Source organism: Crinia signifera, chromosome 6 (genome assembly GCF_055691185.1).
Source record: "Crinia signifera chromosome 6, ASM5569118v1, whole genome shotgun sequence".
NCBI lineage: Eukaryota > Metazoa > Chordata > Amphibia > Anura > Myobatrachidae > Crinia > Crinia signifera.
The window spans coordinates 110,471,308-110,490,217 of record NC_139222.1 but is presented as its reverse complement, the minus strand read 5'-3'; the positions used below and the strand labels follow the sequence as shown (position 1 = coordinate 110,490,217).

The 18,910-nt window shown below is 44.6% G+C and overlaps 1 protein-coding gene across 2 annotated transcripts in view; it reads left to right on the top strand.

The window, feature by feature from the left end:
- Nucleotides 1–18,910, top strand: part of CDH4 (cadherin 4) — a 724,604-nt gene that overhangs the window by 667,173 nt on the left and 38,521 nt on the right. For both annotated transcript variants that reach the window (XM_083146826.1, XM_083146825.1), the window contains exon 9: nucleotides 18,284–18,469. In XM_083146826.1, coding sequence (XP_083002952.1) covers nucleotides 18,284–18,469 — 186 coding nt within the window. The remainder of the gene's footprint in view (nucleotides 1–18,283; nucleotides 18,470–18,910) is intronic.

Sequence of the window (18,910 nt, the reverse complement as noted above, 5' to 3'; positions counted from 1 at the left end):
ACCTTTTTTGACAAATTCACTTGGCACTGTTAATGTTGAATAATGATACTGTATTCCATACTGTATCCATTGTATAGAAGGACCAATGTTTACATTAATTTCCAGGGTCCTTACTAAGTTCTTCTACTGTTCCCCAGACTTCCGCAATTGCTCTAGTGTTCTGTAGAGTGGGAGATTGTGGACTACATTTGTAAACCCCTTTCCAGAAGTCCTGCATTTGTCACTGCACAGCCCTATAGAATATTTGCAGACTATGCCCTGATTCCAGAGACATGTTCTGAAGATATCTCCCACATTTTTGACCACAAAAGTAGTCCCCATAGAAATGTATGCAGAACTTCCTAAACTCCAGCATGTATCGCAATAAGCACAGGGAGAGGGATCAGTAGTATAGTACATCCCAGAGACAATTAAGGGGTGATTCTTGTTGACTCACAAAATAGCGGGTTCGGCCCCGACCTGATGTTTTGGGGACCGCACATGCTCTACTATGTGCATGTGCAGCCCCCTTTGCAAATGGCTTTGGTGACGACGCAAACATCGGGGCGGACGGCAGTGGGAATGGGACTCGCCCAGCGTTTGATGGGTGTTCCCATGGGAACGCGGCCGGGCTGATGCCTGCCAGGGACATATGGCTGACGCCACAGGATATCAACTGCCAACCCCGTCTTCGTCCAGGCGCACGCAAATAAAAGTTTTGTGAAGGCAGGAGAAGTCATTCCGATGGTCAGCAATCATCAAATGATTTATCCTGCATCGGCAGCATGCGAGGGGATGTGTTTTTGTTACACATACCCTTGCATGTTACCGAGGGGAGTCAGCGGTGGCAGGGTGGGTGGGCGTCCCGGTGGCCGGCGCCTCAGGTGCTCGGTAAGCTGCGATGTTCGCAGCTTACAGAGCCAACCTGAATCGGGACCTTAATGTGTTATAGGTGCAAATACTAGCAATCACAAATGATAACTATATCATTATTATTATCAGGTCAAGCATACAATAATTAAATAATGGCTCCCTTTGTGTATTATTTATTTACTATAGTACAGGAATTTCTCATATTCCATTTAGATTTGACTCTGACAGGGTAAAGTTTCATTGTACAGTGCACATGATTTCCAATTACAATGATAGTATGGCAGTACCGCTCCTTTCAGTGCAGTCATATGTGAAAAAATAAGCAATTTGTGCAGCAGTATGAATGCTTAATTGTTTTACTGAACATTTAGTAAAAATTGGTACTTTGGTTATTTCCTCGCCTCGCCAGCATGGCGCCGTGCTACTTCCGGGTTCTACGCCCGCCACAATCAATGTTAAAAAAAGTGACTTAACTCCATGCCAACATGGATAGTTCATACCTCCACTATCCATGTTGGCATGGAGTTGATTTTAAATAGCGTGGCGAGCGTAGCGAGCCACCGAGTTCCCGCAGCGTGGGCGAGCCACCGAGCCCGCAGCGTGGGCGAGTGATGCGAGCCCCGCAAGGGGACTCAGACGCACGGCGCCACACTGGCGCCGTGAAACTACACAAGTACCTAAAAATTAAGCCTAGACCTTTAGAACACTATTCCCTGCTAAATTAAAAAGATTGTCAGATATTATGAGTAATTGGGGCAGATTCTCAATTTAAATACATTTGCATCCAAAAAATGCAGACGTAAAATACATTTACTTAAAAAACAAAAAACGCAGCGTAGTTGGATGAAATTATACGAAGATACATGCAGGTTTATGGCAGTGGACACATTTACTCCCAACTTTGTGTTGAAAACTATTAGGTTTCAGTAAACTAAAATACAAATGTTAAATATAGCAGGGGTAGTTCTCTTTGTCAAGTAGGGAAGAAAAATATCTTGTTACAATACGCTAACAAAATCTTACAGTATTTACAAGAGCAGGGCAATCTTAACAGCATTGAAGGCCATTGGCAAAGCAATGCACTGGGGCCCCTCATCATCCATTCATTAGAATAAATATAAACAAAAAATCAGACCGTACCTCTCCTGTGGACTCTTCACGTGCTGTCGGCACTCCGATTGGCGGATGGCTATTTTATATAGCCATTTTAACATATGCTCCAGAGGCTGATGCTCAGCTGTCCCTGCTCAAAAATCTAAAGATCCCAAAAACCATGTGGCCCTGGGCATCTGTTAGTGGTCCCATTTGTTAAGATGGCCCTATGCAAAGTGCAGTGAAAAGATATTAGACTTAAATCTATCAGAATCGGCTAACTAGGTAGTTTGGTGCTTGCCCTCCTCCTCCTCATCATCATCATCATCACTGTTTAACAAATAGTCCAGAGATAAGGATGTTTGATTTTAGTTACAATGTACCCAACATTGATAAGGCTACTGATTGGATAATCTGAATCTCTGTTTTGCAATTATGCAAAACACAATCTGTACTGTACTTGGCCTGAACCCCATCCCTAAAGCCCTGTACACATGTGATGGACTCTACCACCGATATTATTAATGACATCAGCAGTAGGCTGGACGTACGATATTGTGCATACACACTGAACGATATCAGTAAATGATATCAGTGATGGTACCCGGTCCCTGTTGGGGAAAGCCTTATTGACGATACAGTATAGCCAACATTGGTCATGCTGCACAGACAGTAGTAGGGGGTCGTTAAAGATGCTCGGGAGTGCGCATGGTTAATGCTATTGAGCATACACACTATATCATGCAGAACGACCCTGGGTAATATCATTTAGAAGAGTGTCTAGTGTGTACGGGGGCTTTACTCATCCATCCTCTCCACAAACAAGCTGGTTTTGTGGACAGGCACAGACTGGTGTATCTTACATTATGTAGATGGGCATATGTTCCCATTATGGGCATAAGTTCCCATTATTAATAAGGAGACGCACGCAATGCTATGTGCAAACAGTTCTTGGGTCTCCTACAACGCTTCGCATGCATGACACAGCGGTTACAATCATGACAGGTGGTACCAGAAAGGTGGCAGAAAAGTGATGGTTAGTATTCACGCAAAAGTGGGCCATACAGTAGGCCAGGCATGCCCAAGTCAGGCCCGGGGGCCAATTGCGGCCCGTGCTGTCATCATCATCAGCTGTGGGAAGCACAGCACAGGACACTAAAGGTGGGGCCCCGGCGAGTGCGCCCTTACCTTGCTGTCTGCTGCAGTGAGGAGGTGCCGGCCGCCACAGTCAGATGTGATTGGCATCCTACCCCTGCTGCTGCAATTGTATATCACCCTACTCAACAATCACAATGACAGCAGTGTTTGGGGAGGGGGGCAGCAAGGGGGAAGCTTGCTCCCATAACATGTAGAGCGGAGGAGGGCAGCAGCGGGAGCCCAAGCATCTCATGTCCTTGCAGTTCCTGCTTTGCCTCTGCTTCCTCTGGCTCACACAAGGGGCTGGGAAACATACAGTGAGTGGGGTACATAGTGAATGGGGGTCATACATTGAATAGGAGTCATACGGTGAAGGAGGGTCAGGCTTGGGGACATACAATGAATGGAGGCACTGATGGACATTAAGAGAAGGGTGGCAGGCGGGGGGACAGAGCGAATGGGTGCAGAGTGGGGAACATAGAGTGAATAGGGGACATACAGTGAAGGAGGGGCAGGCTGGGGGACATACAGTGAATGGGGGAAGAGTGGGGGACCATTCTGTTGTGAGTAATGATTCAAAGAATGTCAGGCTGAATGATCGGCCCCCACACATTTACACTTCACCAAATCTGGCCCTCGTCGCAAAAAGTTTGGACACCCCTGCAGTAGGCATATTATGGGGGTGCCGCGGTCGTGTTCACAGATGTGGTACAATGGAGAAACTGCATCTTACAATTGGTGCAATTTTCAATGGTGTGGGTGAGGGTGGCGTAAACGTTCGCATTACAGGTGCTAAAAGTGGGTGTCTCAGCCACATGGATGTACACAAGGCAAGGAGTGTATATGCCATATGCATACATTCTCAGATCGGAGACCTCCAAGACACACTGCTGTGCTTGCTTTTGTGTACAACTGAGAAGCAGGCCCTGTGTATCTCTGTGTAACTCTAAGCTGTTACTGGTCTGTGTTTTTCTACCTGACTAGTATTTTTAGAAATCAAGTTCTTAATTGTCATTTTGTTTTCCCGGTCACACTCAGGGGTTTACTTAATGAGCTGTGATTTGTCAGTATATTTATCTTCTAATGCAACACACCAGGTTTTGCCTTTAAAAAATCGTTATTTTAAATACCGTCACAGAAATCAATGGAAAATGAACGATTTTGACAAATTGCAGCTCATTAAATAAACCCCTCATCTCTTTGAAGTCTCACACAGCCTTCAGTTGTAAAAGGGGGCAATTTTATTTTTTTCTCTATGCTTGTGTGTCAGATAAGAACATTATGCACTGTTATTCGCACCGAGCGGCTATCCACCTTGGAACAAAGTCACATATTATTTGGGGATTGCCCCTCTTTCCGCACCCTGCAACTTCATAGAAAAGATGTGTAGAAATCCTGGAAATGGGTTTGCTTTCAAACGGAATTGGTGTATAAACTGAAGGCTGTATCTGACTGGATAAAACATACAGATATCCAGATAAGTGTTATCTCTTGTTCTTGCTGCTGCTGAGCAGTAGTCACTGCCAGGTAACTCAGTGTTGGGGTATGTTGGACTATTTAGTAAATTGTGGTATTGCGCTCAATTGTCAATCAGTGTGCGTTGAAGGGGCTGCTCAGTCTCTTGTACAATCTGCATGAGATCTAGATGAGATTTACAATTTAGACTATCTGCATACAAAATATACAAATTAGACTATCTGCATACAATTTAGACTATATAGTGCAGATCTGCACTATATAGTCTATGCAGCCAAGACTTTCTGGCTGAGATATGGGAGCGCGCATCGAGATCGCATCTGGATCGCAAGGGATAAAACCCATACAATCTGCATGAGATCCAGATGAGATTTTGACTATATAGTCAAAATCTCATCTGGATCTCATGCAGATTGTACAAGTGTGTACACAGCATTATGCTGTGTACACACTTGTACACATTATGCTGTGAACACACTTGTACAATGTGCATGAGATCCAGATGAGATTTTGACTATATAGTCAAAATCTCATCTGGATCTCATGCAGATTGTATGGGTTTTATCCCTTGCGATCCAGATGCGATCTCGATGCGCGCTCCCATATCTCAGCCAGAAAGTCTTGGCTGCATAGACTATATAGTGCAGATCTGCACTATATAGTCTAAATTGTATGCAGATAGTCTAAATTGTATATATTGTATGAAGATACAGTAGTTGTAAATCTCATCTGGATCTCATGCAGATTGTACAAGTGTGTACACAGCATTAAGGCCCATACATTATGCGATTTGGGCCCGATTTCACCCGATTCGGATGAATCGTGCCGTGAAATCATCCCAAATCGCATGTTTTGACACCCTGTCCAACCCGATGCGCAGTCCCGTGCGCATCGGATCGGAATCGGGCAGTCGCAGCTGCTGCACATAAGATTTCCTAAATCTTATTTGCAGTCTCCGGGCAGGGTCAGCAGGCGGGGACGCCGGGAAACTGCAGGATACAGCCGGGTAAGGTGAGCAGACAAATAGTCAGCAGGCGGGGGACGCCGGTGAGCCGGACATGGAGAGAGGCTGGCAGGGGCAGCTGACACATAGACAGCGGGCGGGGGGGGCGCCGGTGAACCGGCAAGGGGAACAGCTCACATGCTGGGCAGGAGGACCAGGCAGCCGCAGCTTCAAGGAAGAAAAACCCAATACAAACGAATGGGGAGGCAGTGATTGGCTGAGAGCTCTCTCAGCCAATCAGCAATTGGCTGAGAGAGCTCTCAGCCAATCACTGGCTCCCCATTCTTTGTATTCGGATTTTCTTCATTGCAGCTGCGGCTGCCTGGTCCTCCTGCCCAGCAGGTGAGCTGTTCCACTCGCCGGTTCACCGACGTCCCCCTGCCCGCTGCCTTTGTGTCCGCTTCCCCTGCCAGCCTCTCCCCATGCCCGGCTCACCAGCGTCCCCTGCCTGCTGACCATTTGTCAGCTCACCCTGCCTGGCTGTTCCCTGCAACTCCCCAGCGTCACCCACCTGGCTGTCCTCCTGCAGCTTCCCGGAGACTGCATATGATAAATCCATGCCATTTATCATATGCAAAATTTGGCACATCAAGTGCCTAATCGTGTGTTCCCCTCCCGGGAGCTGCAGGGGAAATCAAGTCCGACTTGTCCCTTGGACAAGTCGGACTAATGTATGGGGGCCTTTAGAGGGGTGTAAGTTCCAGTGGGGATACGGTCACTAGGTCTACAAGTATTAGGTCGACATGACTGAAGTTCGACAGGGTCATTAGGTCGACACAAGCAATAGGTCGACAGTCAAACGGTCGACATGTGGTTGACACGACATGCGAGGAGACACGATGCTACGTTTCATTGTCCATGGCGACTGGCGACATTCTGGGTCGGGGGGGACCCCGTGTCAACGTTTTGACTGTCGACCTTCCCATGTCGACTTAATGCTTGTTTCTACCTAATGACCTGGTCGACCTACCCCGTGTCGACATTCCTGCAGGTCAACCTTCATTCATGTCGGCCTTCATGCATGTCGACATAGTGGTGTCGACCTAGTTCATGATCCATACCCCTCCAGTGGAATAGGTAATTATAATTAGAACCAGAAGCTCACCTTCTATAGTCTATTCCCAGTATTATGTAACTTAGTTGTATGAATCAAGCAATACAAACGTATGTGTTGATAAAAATGGTTTATTGGGAATACACTAATACGTCCTAAAACCAACAGGAAGATCGACGCAGTACAGGTTGAGTATCCCGTATCCAAAATGCTCGGGACCAGGAGATTTTTGGATAACGGATTATTCCGTATTTCGGAATATTTTAATATTTCAATGATGTATTTTGAAGTATCTTGCATTTATGCTGTATAAACACATAAAATAAACAAACATATATTTTATTACCACATAAAATACACACAAAGATATTTTGTTTGTTCAAAAAACAAGGTTTCAAAACATGAAAAAAAATTTGCGTACTATCTCAGATATTGAATTTGAATGCCAAGCAATCATTGTCTTGCACATATATAGTACCAGTTACACATCATGTCCTCAGTAGTGCTGTTACAAATGTACCCAGTGAGTTTTTAGCAAAAAAAAAAATTTTTTTTCACTTTCTGAAAAGTATGGTTTTCAGAATAATTCGGATAACGGATACTCGGATACGGGATACTCAACCTGTATTATTATGTTGCAGTATGTTAGGATATGTTGGATAAGAGAGTTACCACTTTAATATAAGTGTGGATGTGACACCGATCTTGGGTCATACAAAGTTAAGGGTAGGCAGGTGACTACGCAGAGACGGAATTAGAACAAGGGTGTTTCATTCCAGCATTCCCTAGTAATGAGCCTAAACCGAAAACATATTAAAAAAATAAAACACCAGAATAGCAAATTTCATGTTAGTAAGGCATAGAAAAAACTACACATGCAACATATTTTCTTATGTACCATATGCTCTAAAATGCATTTCACATGTACTTAACCATCGCAATTCCCTTTAAATAAATAATGGAGGCAAATTCAAATTTAGGCATCAATAAGGCAACCGATTTACAGTTTTTGGATGAAAACTCTACTCCATGCAAAGTCAATCTGTTTTCTGTGTTACTTTACTCATTAATGTGCGACTGACAGGGCCCAGCCACCAATAACTACATAGAAGCAACACATCACACTGACAATCCGTGGCTTGGCTGAAAGATCATGTAGTCATTGCATTTTTATAAATGCAGATATTGGAGTCTTGTGATGGCAAATATGGTCTGGTCCTAACTAGGAGCTGCAAATGTCTCTGGAATTGGTGGACTTGATCTGCATTTAACATTTCTGGCATGTGATGGAACTAGAGATGTGCACCAGCTTTTGATTTTGACGAAACGGCCCCCTGTGATTTGGTTTTATTTTATTTATTTTTTTTAAACAATTGCTAAAAACTGCAATTGTCCATGCCATTTTTAGACCTGTTTTTGTTATTTAGTATTAACCTCAATACCATACATTTTCAGTATTTTTAGGTCAATTTTACCATCTCTCAGCTCACAATCTTGTTCACCATTGTCCAAAGGCGGCTAGCTAAACAAAGGGACAACTATATGGCAGTTACATTAAGAATATAGCAGATCTTTTCATTATATTGTTCTATCCAATGTGGCACAGCGTTGTCATACAGGAGGGTAGTTTAATAAACTATATTACCCCTAGAATGAATATTTTCAAAAGATGAGTTCCCAAGACAGTATTGTACTGTAAAAGGTATCCAGACTATTTGTCTACAGCAAAAAGATAGACAACCATTAGGGCGACACTATTAGTTCGACAAGCAAACATGTCGACATGCAAAATGGTCGCCATGCAAAAAGGTCGACATGCAAAAAGGTCGACACTACCATTCTTAGTGCTCATGCTTTACAGCCACAATATTACTTGCACCCGATAGCCCTTAACTTTAGTCAGGTAGCCCACAGCCCTTTATAGTCTACCATAGCAGTGCTTAGTTGCACTCCACAGCCAATTAATGAAGCGGACTGTGAGTGCTGCAGCCCACATTCATTCCCATGTGTCCTGTGTGAAATGGCGCTCAGCCCACAATGGTGTGACTTTTCATGGTAGGATAATGTTCTGTCTTGTTTTGGAATTAGAGAAATTCAGGGAAACCTAAGCCATGGCATAGAAATATTAGGATATGCAAAATTCAGATGGGTCCAGTTTTCGGGAAACCAATCCCACACATCTCCAGATGGAGCACTATAAATACCACAACACTGAGAGTGATGGACACAGAAACACAATATAGATAGGTTAATAGTCTACCTGTCATCTGCATACAGTGGAGCTTTCCTATAATCGAGGAACCAGTAATGTCTCTGGGGTAGCCGTATCAAACGAGGAGGAGCAAACGAGAATGACAGACGAAGGTTGCAAAGAGGGGTGAGGATGGCAGAAAAGATCATTGGGGCGGAGCTCCCCACTGTCCAAGAACTATACCTAGCCAGGGTCAATAAGCGTGCAGGAAAGATCTTGGCGGACAAGCTACACCCTGGCCACAACCTGTTTGAACCCCTTCCGTCAGACAGACGTTTTAGGTCCATCCCAGCAAAGACGACAAGAACTACAAAAGGCGTCTTCCCAATAGCTGTCCACCAACTAAACCGTATTGAACATACCAAATACTAAATACTAACTCGAACTGTTCTAGATATATGTGAAATGTATGCGATGTATGTTTATGCCTCTCTTCCCACCCCCTTTGTGTTCCCTGATTGATGCTGCACTGTTACCACAAAAAATTCCAAGCATACGCAAGTATACCTGGCCAATAAAAATGATTCTGATCATAAGCTGAACAAATATTAATGAGAACGCCGCTCTCCAATGCAGTGGGAAAGGGGTAAATTACTGATGTACAAGGTATAAATACATTTAACACAACAGAATTTCTTACCTTAATTAATTCATTGGCGGTGGCTTTCACATTCATTTGTATATATTAACAAATAATACTATCTCAGGGTGGCAGATGATGAAAATCAATGCATTTTCATAATGTGGGGGGGGGGGGGGGGGATATACTGTATCTCTGTATCACACTTGCCCAATTTTGAAAACTAGTTTCAGGGAGATTATAGTTGGTGGTAACATTTTGCACAGCACACTATTGAGGGGGCGTGTCTAGTTCCATATATGGGGAGAATGTGAAAAGAGATTGTGAACGTGGCACCTAGAAGTGTGGGTGTGTATTGCTACATCTGAGAGGAATCTTGTAAAATTACTTCTATCTAAATGTAGATGTTCCCCAAAGCAGTTAGTAAGAGCTACTATACTTGCTACAGTGCTGGGAAATGCTGCTGATGATTCAATGTAAATGTATCGGTACTTGTTTCCTATCTGGGCGCCCACTAAGTTAATTGCGCACCATGCTATTCTCCGTAGAGAAATCGGATCGCATCGCATCGTACACATACACGATATTGAACGATGCGATGCGATCCGATTCGATTTCCCATAGGAAACAATGTTAAATGGCTCAATTTAGCCAAATTATCATAGGAACAATAGTAAATGGGCCAAAAACACCCCTGAACATTGAAATGTCCCCCCAAAAGTAGTTGACGCCACCCCGCCATCAACGTGAACCCGAAGCGTGGCGAGCGCAGCGAGCCCGCGAGGGGCGGCGGTACGCGTCCTCCGACCTTTTCATGCCCTACTATCCACGTCGGCGTGGAGTGAGAATAGAATAGTGTGGCGAGCGCAGCGAGCCACCGAGCCCGAAGCGTGGCGAGCGCAGCGAGCCCCGCGAGGGGACGCGGATACCTTCACAGGTAAACGCGTCCCTTCGCGGGCTTCCCAGGTGTCCGCGTCGCCCGCGAGGGGACGCGTATAACTGTGAAGGTATCCGCGTCCCCTCGCGGGGCTCGCTGCGCTCGCCACGCTTCGGGCTCGGTGGCTCGCTGCGCTCGCCACACTATTCTATTCTCACTCCACGCCGACGTGGATAGTAGGGCATGAAAAGGTCGGAGGACGCGTACCGCTGCCCCTCGCGGGCTCGCTGCGCTCGCCACGCTTCGGGTTCACGTTGATGGCGGGGTGGCGTAAACTACTTTTGGGGGGACATTTCAATGTTCAGGGGTGTTTTTGGGCCATTTACTATTGTTCCTATGAGAATTTGGCTAAATTGAGCCATTTCACATTGTTTCCTATGGGAAATCGAATCGGATCGCATCGCATCGTTCAATATCGTGTATGTGTACGATGCGATGCGATCCGATTTCATTACGGTGCCGTACGTAGAAAACCTGGGCGCCCAGATAGGAAACAAGTACCAATGTATCTTTCTCTCATTCTTTCTTACCCAAAAATGTAACAGTCAGTGGCGTAACTATAGCACCGCAGCCCCCGCGGTCGCGGGGGGGGGGCGCTGTGCATGTGGGCGCCGGGGGGCTGCGGTGCAATAGTAATGCCCCCGCCCCCCATCCCCCGCAGGCTTACCTGTCTGCGCGTCCCGGCTCCCCTCCTGGCTTCAAGCAATTCTGTGGAGACGGACCACGATAAAATGGCCGCCCCATAAAGCAGACAGTTCTCTGAAACTGTCTGCGGTATGGGGGCGGCCATTTTATCGTGGTCCATCTGCATAGAATTAATTGAAGCCAGGAGGGGAGCCGGGACGCACAGACAGGTAAGCCTGCGGCGATGGGGGGGGGGGGGCACGGGCGGCCTGCGGGGGTGCGCCCAAACCAAGCTACACCACTGGTAACAGTGTAATGAGGGAGATTGCTAGACTAATGAGGGAGAGAAGGGGGTTTGCTGTTATTTCAGGGAGTCTCCTGCAGAATGCAGGAGGGTAGGCAACTATGCTCTGTATGAAATTACAAATCCCTTCTGCTGCATATGTAGGAGCCATCTGGCTGGTCCACAAATGTGGATATACTTAAAGAACTACAGCTTCTGCTGCCTGCTGCAGTATCACAGTTAAACTATGGGGCGTGATTCCGGTTGGTTTGCAAAAGCAAACTCCTTTAATGGACAAAACCATGTGCACTGCAGGTGGGGCTGATGTAACATGAGAGTTACATTTGGGTGACTTATTTTCTTTCTGTGCAGGGCAAATACTGACTGCTTTATTCTAATGCTAGGTACACACCAGAACGATCACGATCGTGAGACGACCATACGATGGTCACATGATCTGCTAAAGCACACGATCTGCCCATGATCTGCATCCGATCCGATTTGGGGTTGTTTTCAAATCCTCACTGCAGCAGGTAGTATCTGCAAAACGACCAATCGACCAGCGGATCGGATCTAAAACATGCCAAAACATGCCCAATTTACATACAATCGGTTGAAATTGTATAAAAATTAATGGAATTGAGGCCAAATCGTTCGGGTGTGTACCCAGCATTACAATTTAGATTTCAGTTTGAACACACCCCACACAAATCTAAGCTCTCTGCACATGTTACATCTGCCCCACCTGCACTGGGGTATGGATCATAGGTTCGCCATGCTTCCGGCACGATGCCTCACTACACTATTTTATTCTCCCACCACACCCTAGTGGATGGTAGGGCATGAAATACCATCTGTCGACACGTCGGCTCAAGAAAAAGTGAAAAATCACATGTCGACCTAATGTTTGTGTCAACCTAATGTCCCTGTCAACTTAACCCCTGTCGACCTTCAGACATGTTGACCTTCATGCATGTCGAACTTCCGTGGTCGACCTAATGTTTGTCGGTCTAGTGACTGTATCCCCTGCGCTGCGCAGAAGTTTGCTTTTGCAAACCAACCTGAATCTCCCCCTATATTTCTTTGATAAACTGCATTGATAGGAATAGTTTTATTGCTGCAATAAAAAAAAAATATATGGCCTTCTAACTGGAGGAGGACCAGGGTTTTACACATTGTTACATGGTAACTACACAAAAAGAAGCATCTTTATCTCCCCACTGTAAAGAAAGATATCAAGTTATCTGTGATCTTTGAGATGATGGAGATGGTAACACAGAGCTGAACAGTGATGATTTTTAATTAACACAATCTCTCCGTTGCTAATTAATTAGTAACCAGAATTATAACACATTATGGTTGCATATAGAAAACTTATAGCAGCATCAATTCTTTATTTTATGTGGCAGTGGTCAGTGTTATTGATCTATCATCTGAATTATTATACATTTCACATGAATATATGTCTGGTGATGAGATACAGTATGTTATTTATTCTAGGGGAGCACTTTTACCGGGCTGGGCAAAATGTGTTTGAAGGAAAATGTATCCAGGTTATAATATATTCATAATGAAGGAACGTGGAGGCTATTTATCAACATCATAGTGATAAATATAGCTTAAGGTGTCCTTACACTGTACAATTGCTGGATGCGATGATATGCGCGCTCCCACGCACATCCCATCACACAGCTCAAAAAATATGTGCTGCATATACTTTTTGTACTAGATTGCATCTCATTGCATTGCAAAACGTATGCGATGCAATGAGATGCGATCTCCAAATTTCATACAGTAATTGTACCATGTATGGGCACCTTTTAAGCAATAAAGAAAATTGGTTATCAGTGATTTAACAACAACAGAACCAACTTGGGCCCTTATTCTGGTTGGTGCGGTAATATCCGCATGCGTTCATGCCACCGATGTTTTGTGTATGCGCATGTGCAGAGGCGTCTCTGCGCATGTGCGAGCGGGACGCACGGCCACATTCCGCATGAAATGTGAACACTACAAACAGGGGGTGGAGAGGGGTGTGAAGGGCTGTTTGGGCTCATTACCATATGTTTACACCCCGCGTTTCATGGGCGTTCCCATGCAAACGCTGGGCGTACGTATGGTAATGCGGCCGTGACGCACGTGTAGGGGGCGGACATATGACATTGCCAGATGTCAGCTGCCCGCCCAGATCCCTGCTTTTGCACGGAGAAATGCCCGTGTGGTCTGAGGTTGCGGGAGCTGCCTGGCCACTCTGTCCTGCATTCGATGGTCTGCGACCATCGAATGATGGGGGAGGTTCCCTGAGATGGAGGAGGTGTATTCATGAGAAATATACGTGCGGTCCGTTCGGACAGCTTCTTACCGCGTACGGACGGAGTTGGCGATCCGTATGGAAGGCGGGGTTTAGGACGCACGGTGCTGGTCGCATATTCGGATCCGGCCGCACCGATCAGAATAAGGGCCTTGATTATTATCACTCTTTATCTTGCAACCTCTGCTGGCTATAGCCTGCAGTCTTTAATATACAGGGGGGGGGATCTTATTTCATGGGCTTTTTCACACTTTACTAAATATGGTACTTGTTTAGTTTCACGGCGGCATCGTCTAAGTCGCAGCAGCGTCTGTGTTCCCTTGCGGGGCTCGCTTCGCTCGCCCACGCTAGGGGCTTGGTGGCTCGCTACGCTCGCCACGCTATCTAAAATCAACTCCATGCCAATGTGGATAGTGGGGGTATGAACCAATTCATGTTGGCATGGACTTTATTTTAGATAGTTTTCCGAGCGCCGAACCCGGAAGTAGCGGGCGGCCATGCTGCCGCCGTGAAACTAAATAAGTACCCTAAATATGCCCTACCCAACTGGCAGCAGGTAGCCAGGGAGGGTGCAATGGGTGCGACTGCTCCCAGAGATGACAATCCCAAATTCCTGGCAGATATGAAGGCGACTCTGCAGGAGCAAAGATAAACAGTACAGGAAGGAAGTAGGCATGAATAAGGAAAGTGAGTGAGTGAGTGATTGAGTGTGTGTGTGTGTGTGTGTGTGTGTGTGTGTGTGTGGTGGGGGGGTGGTGTAGGGTTAACAGTACGATACATAATAAGCAAGTGGAAGGATAGAACAGTACAGAACACACAGGGGCATGGGGACACAATGCAAAAACATAGAAACAGGAATATTAAAACTACAAAATATACAGATTAGGATGGGGTGGAAGACCAATACAGGACATACAGTTTTATATGGGAGTTTGTATGTCATAGTAATAGATATCTAACAGTTGACTGGGTTGAAAGCACGATACTGGATATACAGATTGGGACGAGCACAAAGCATTTGAGGGGTGGGGCACAAAACAGGGCATTCTCGGGGGCTGGTCTGATGGGCCTTATAAAGGGCAAATAGGAAAAACTTGGGTATCTCCCCACCATGTCAAAAGCTGGCTATAATACTTATTTACATAGAAACATAGAATTTGACGGCAGATAAGAACCACTTGGCCCATCTAGTCTGCCCCTTTTTTAAACATGTTACCTCAAACCATATTTGATCCTTTTGAAAGGATATCAATATGCCTAACCCAAGCATGTTTAAATTGTACTACTGTATTTGTCTCTACCACCTCTGACGGGAAGCTATTCCACTTATCTACTACTCTTTCTGTGAAGTAATTCTTCCTCACATTTCCCCTGAATCTTCCTCCCTCTAGTTTCAGTGCCTGTCCTCGTGTTCTGTTGCTCCTCTTCCTGTGAGGAATGTCTCCCACCTGTACCTTGTTAAAGCCCTTGATATCTTTGAAAGTTTCTATCATGTCCCCCCTTTCCCTTCTCTGCTCTAAAGTATACATATACCATTTACCATTCACATATCCTGTCCTTGCTACTTAAACTTAATATATGGTTCCCTTAATGTGTTAATGCACATACAGTGCTTGCAAAGCACTCAGAATAGGATTCTCAGACATATAATATGACCCTTTACATTCTCTTAAATGATGTATATGTTTCTCAATAAAATCTGTCTTAAAAGCCATTTCTGCCTCCGCTAACTCCTAGCTCAAAGAACTTACATTTAGATTTTTTTGTGCTCATCTACCAGATAAATTTAGAATGTAGAGCTCTCTAGAGCTTATAGTGCTGCTAATCCACTCTTCATGTGGTGTATGAAATGCTGAAAGTGGAATACAGAGCGAAGAGAGTAATCACACACCCCAGGCAGAGCGTAACGAGTTCTCTCCTATCGCTGGCGGCTCATTCGTGATACGATCAGGTATTGTGAAGCACAACAGATGTTAAAGGTCAGTCTGACGCTGGTTACATCAGTCACAGGAGAGCGCGGCAGATCCAATTCTGGATAAATTCCCAATTTGTCTTCCTAACAAGGTGATGGTATCAGGGTTTTCACTGTACAAGAGGAGCAGGGAGCAGATTAAAGATTTTTGTGCTGTCAGAGATGGCCTCGAATCTGCAATCACTGAGCTGGATTTTAACTTTCCAAAGTCATGCTCTTTTTATAAAGTACTTCCTGTCTCTGTCTGACCCCCGTGACACAGAGAACCCGATGGGTTGAAACTATATGACTGTGATAGGACTCCAGCTTTTACTGAACTGTAGCAGATTATGTCAAATTTGGTTATACCAATTTACAGTCCATATAGAAACGTAATATAGTACATATAGAGAGAGAGAGGCTGATATGACAAAGTGAGAAAATTCCTATTGCTGGCGAAAACAGGTGTTCTAATAACTGAAGAGGATGTTTTCACCTTGCCCCATAAGTGCAAGGGTGGCTCTGGGAGTAAAAGCCACAAGATCCTGCGCACGTGGAGTACTTACGCCGCTACAATGTAAGTAGTTATGTTCAAAAAATATAAATATCCCTGAACATTTTTGCTCTATAAAAAGGGGCTCTAGGCTGCTTACAGCAGGAGTTATCCACCAAAGTACTGACAGCCATTCACTGTATGGCTGCAGGAAGCATTCAGAGAGATGGCTTGGAACCGTAGGAGGGGTGATTTGCGACTTCTTTATTTTTTTCACTTACTCATGTGAATGGGGGGGGGGGCTCCATTGCATTGATTTGCCCAGGGCCTACAATGCTGATTGAGGACAGAAAAATATGGACTAAGTAAAAACCTGAACCAGACAAGACCCCGGAATGCTGGAGCGGACATCAAACTCTGCATTCCAGAGGATGTAGTGTCCGGTCCGGGGGGTGTCTTGTCCATCCCCGTGTGGTCCGGACCGTTCTGGTTTTTGCTACATGCCCGGACTATGCAGGCAGGCTGTGCTTGCATGTATGTTGCAATTTTCCTCCCACAAAGCAAAAATATACTGATAGGTTGATTGGATCCCAACAAAAAATAAACCCTAGAATGAATGTGTGTGCATGTATATGTGGTATATATAGATATTAAACTCCACTAGGGCAGGGAATCTGAATGTGCTATATAACAAAAACTGGTAATAAATAAATGCATATGATGTGCAGGGCCAGTGCCACCACTAGGCAGCTCTAGGCATTTGCCTAGGGTGCCGGCACCTGGAGGGCGGCAGTTCGCCCCTCACCCCCAGCATGGAGAGTTAGCGCACTGGCGGCGGCCCTGCAGTGCTGGAGCGGGCAGGGGGGCACCGGGGCGCCCCCACCCCGACTCGCCTTGGGCGCTCGGGGTGGGGGCGCCGGCCATGATGATGTGCATTCCTTCTTATACAGCAAGGCAAATTTCAAGAATGAAAAATGTAATGAAAGGTTTAAAGTACTAGTAGGATTCTCTTTTTATTAGCTGCTTATTTATTTACGCAGTCCACCTCTACAGATTTATGACCCCTCATGAAGATATAGGTTTAGTTCCTGTCTCCAGAGAGTGAAGGGCATGCACCTTAAAATTGGCTGATCATCCAGACACATCAATACAAAACCAAGGTGTTTTATGGTCTGAATCCATTGAGCTTGTAAATATGGGGCACTGTGGGTAGACAGGGGTGTAAAGGTAAATACAACCCAAATAAAATAAATGATATATATTACATCCAATAGAACAATGTTTAACCTTTTTCATGACATGAATGGAAGGGGAGGTTAATGGTTTGATGACCAGGGGGGTTATGAGATGATGACAAGGGGGATTGATTAAATGAAGACACTAGAGGTTTATACATGAAGCATTAGGGGTTCATAACATAATCAAATGATCATAAAATGATGATGGGGATTCATAGGATGAAGACACTAGAGGTTTATACATTATAAAGGGGCAACTTCCATTACCCAGGTGGCATTGAGGGTTGATGGCATGATGCCAGTGGATGTTTATTACAAGAGAGCAGTAAAGGTTCATGATATGATTACTGCGGAGATCATGACACAGGGAGATTTATGACGACAGTTAAGGTTCATCAAATATTTACATTGCTCTATCATCAGTACTATAACGTTTTCAAAATATTGGCAGCGGTCCATACAAGGGGTAGTTGACAGGTTGACAAGATTGCTTAACAATTTGCTACAATACATGAGTTAAGAAGAGTGTGTAATATGTGTGTAATATGTAGGATTGGTGTTGCTCAGAGTTACAAGGACAGAGCTCCATATATTAACCCTTTGAGTGCCAACATCTCTGTGAGAGTTGTGCAAAATATCCACCAGAAATGGCAGCGTCACTCACATTTGTTATATAATTTCAAATACAAAATGTTGTGTATTAAAAGGTTCTATTTCCTATATAAGGTGAACATTACAGGCCATTGTGATGAATACAAATGTTTGCTTGGCAATTTTCACACCTATTTTGGCAAATTCACTTGGCACTCAAAGGGTTAATCGATTGAGCTGGTCTTTCCAGAGCTGTAGCGCACACATCATAATGATAATATGTGTATTGTTTCTCTTTTCTCTGCAAAGTTGATTTTATATATATATATATATATATATATATATGTGTGTATTTTATTATATTTTTACCACGGTTCACTGTAGATGTGCATTTTTTCATCTCTGTATAGTTCTCCGGTGAGGTGGCAGAGAACAGGATTGATGTGGTGGTGGCGAATCTCACAGTGGTGGATCGGGATCAACCATACACTCCCAACTGGAATGCCATCTATAAAATTATCAGCGGTGATCCCGCTGGTCACTTTATTGTCAAAACAGATCCGGTGACCAATGAGGGCATGGTGACCGTGGTCAAGGTAAGACTTTGGGGTACTTATATGGGTTTAAGTGTTGTGCCTATTTGTATTTTGCTTTCATGTATTTCATGTAAAACAAATATGTATTCTTACAATCCTGTGCACATTTATAAATATATAAATACACATGAAACAACATGAAAGACCTCTTTAATTTTGTTCTTTGAGATTTTTTTTTTATATTGAGCTCCTTCTAAATAAACAGTAATTATTGATAGCTTTTAGAAAGGACTTCCTGATTTATTGGGAATCCTATTACCAGCATCCAGAGGAGTCATTAAAAAAGCCAATGCATGTCAATAAAGCCATGTGTCAGATGGCCTCTTCTGTTACAGTGCAGCTTTGTGCATGTGTAGTCAATAAGCACATTTTGTATGGGAATGGCACATATTACATAAAGGGAGCTCTGCTGTGACATCTTCATTTTACAGGTATAGAAGT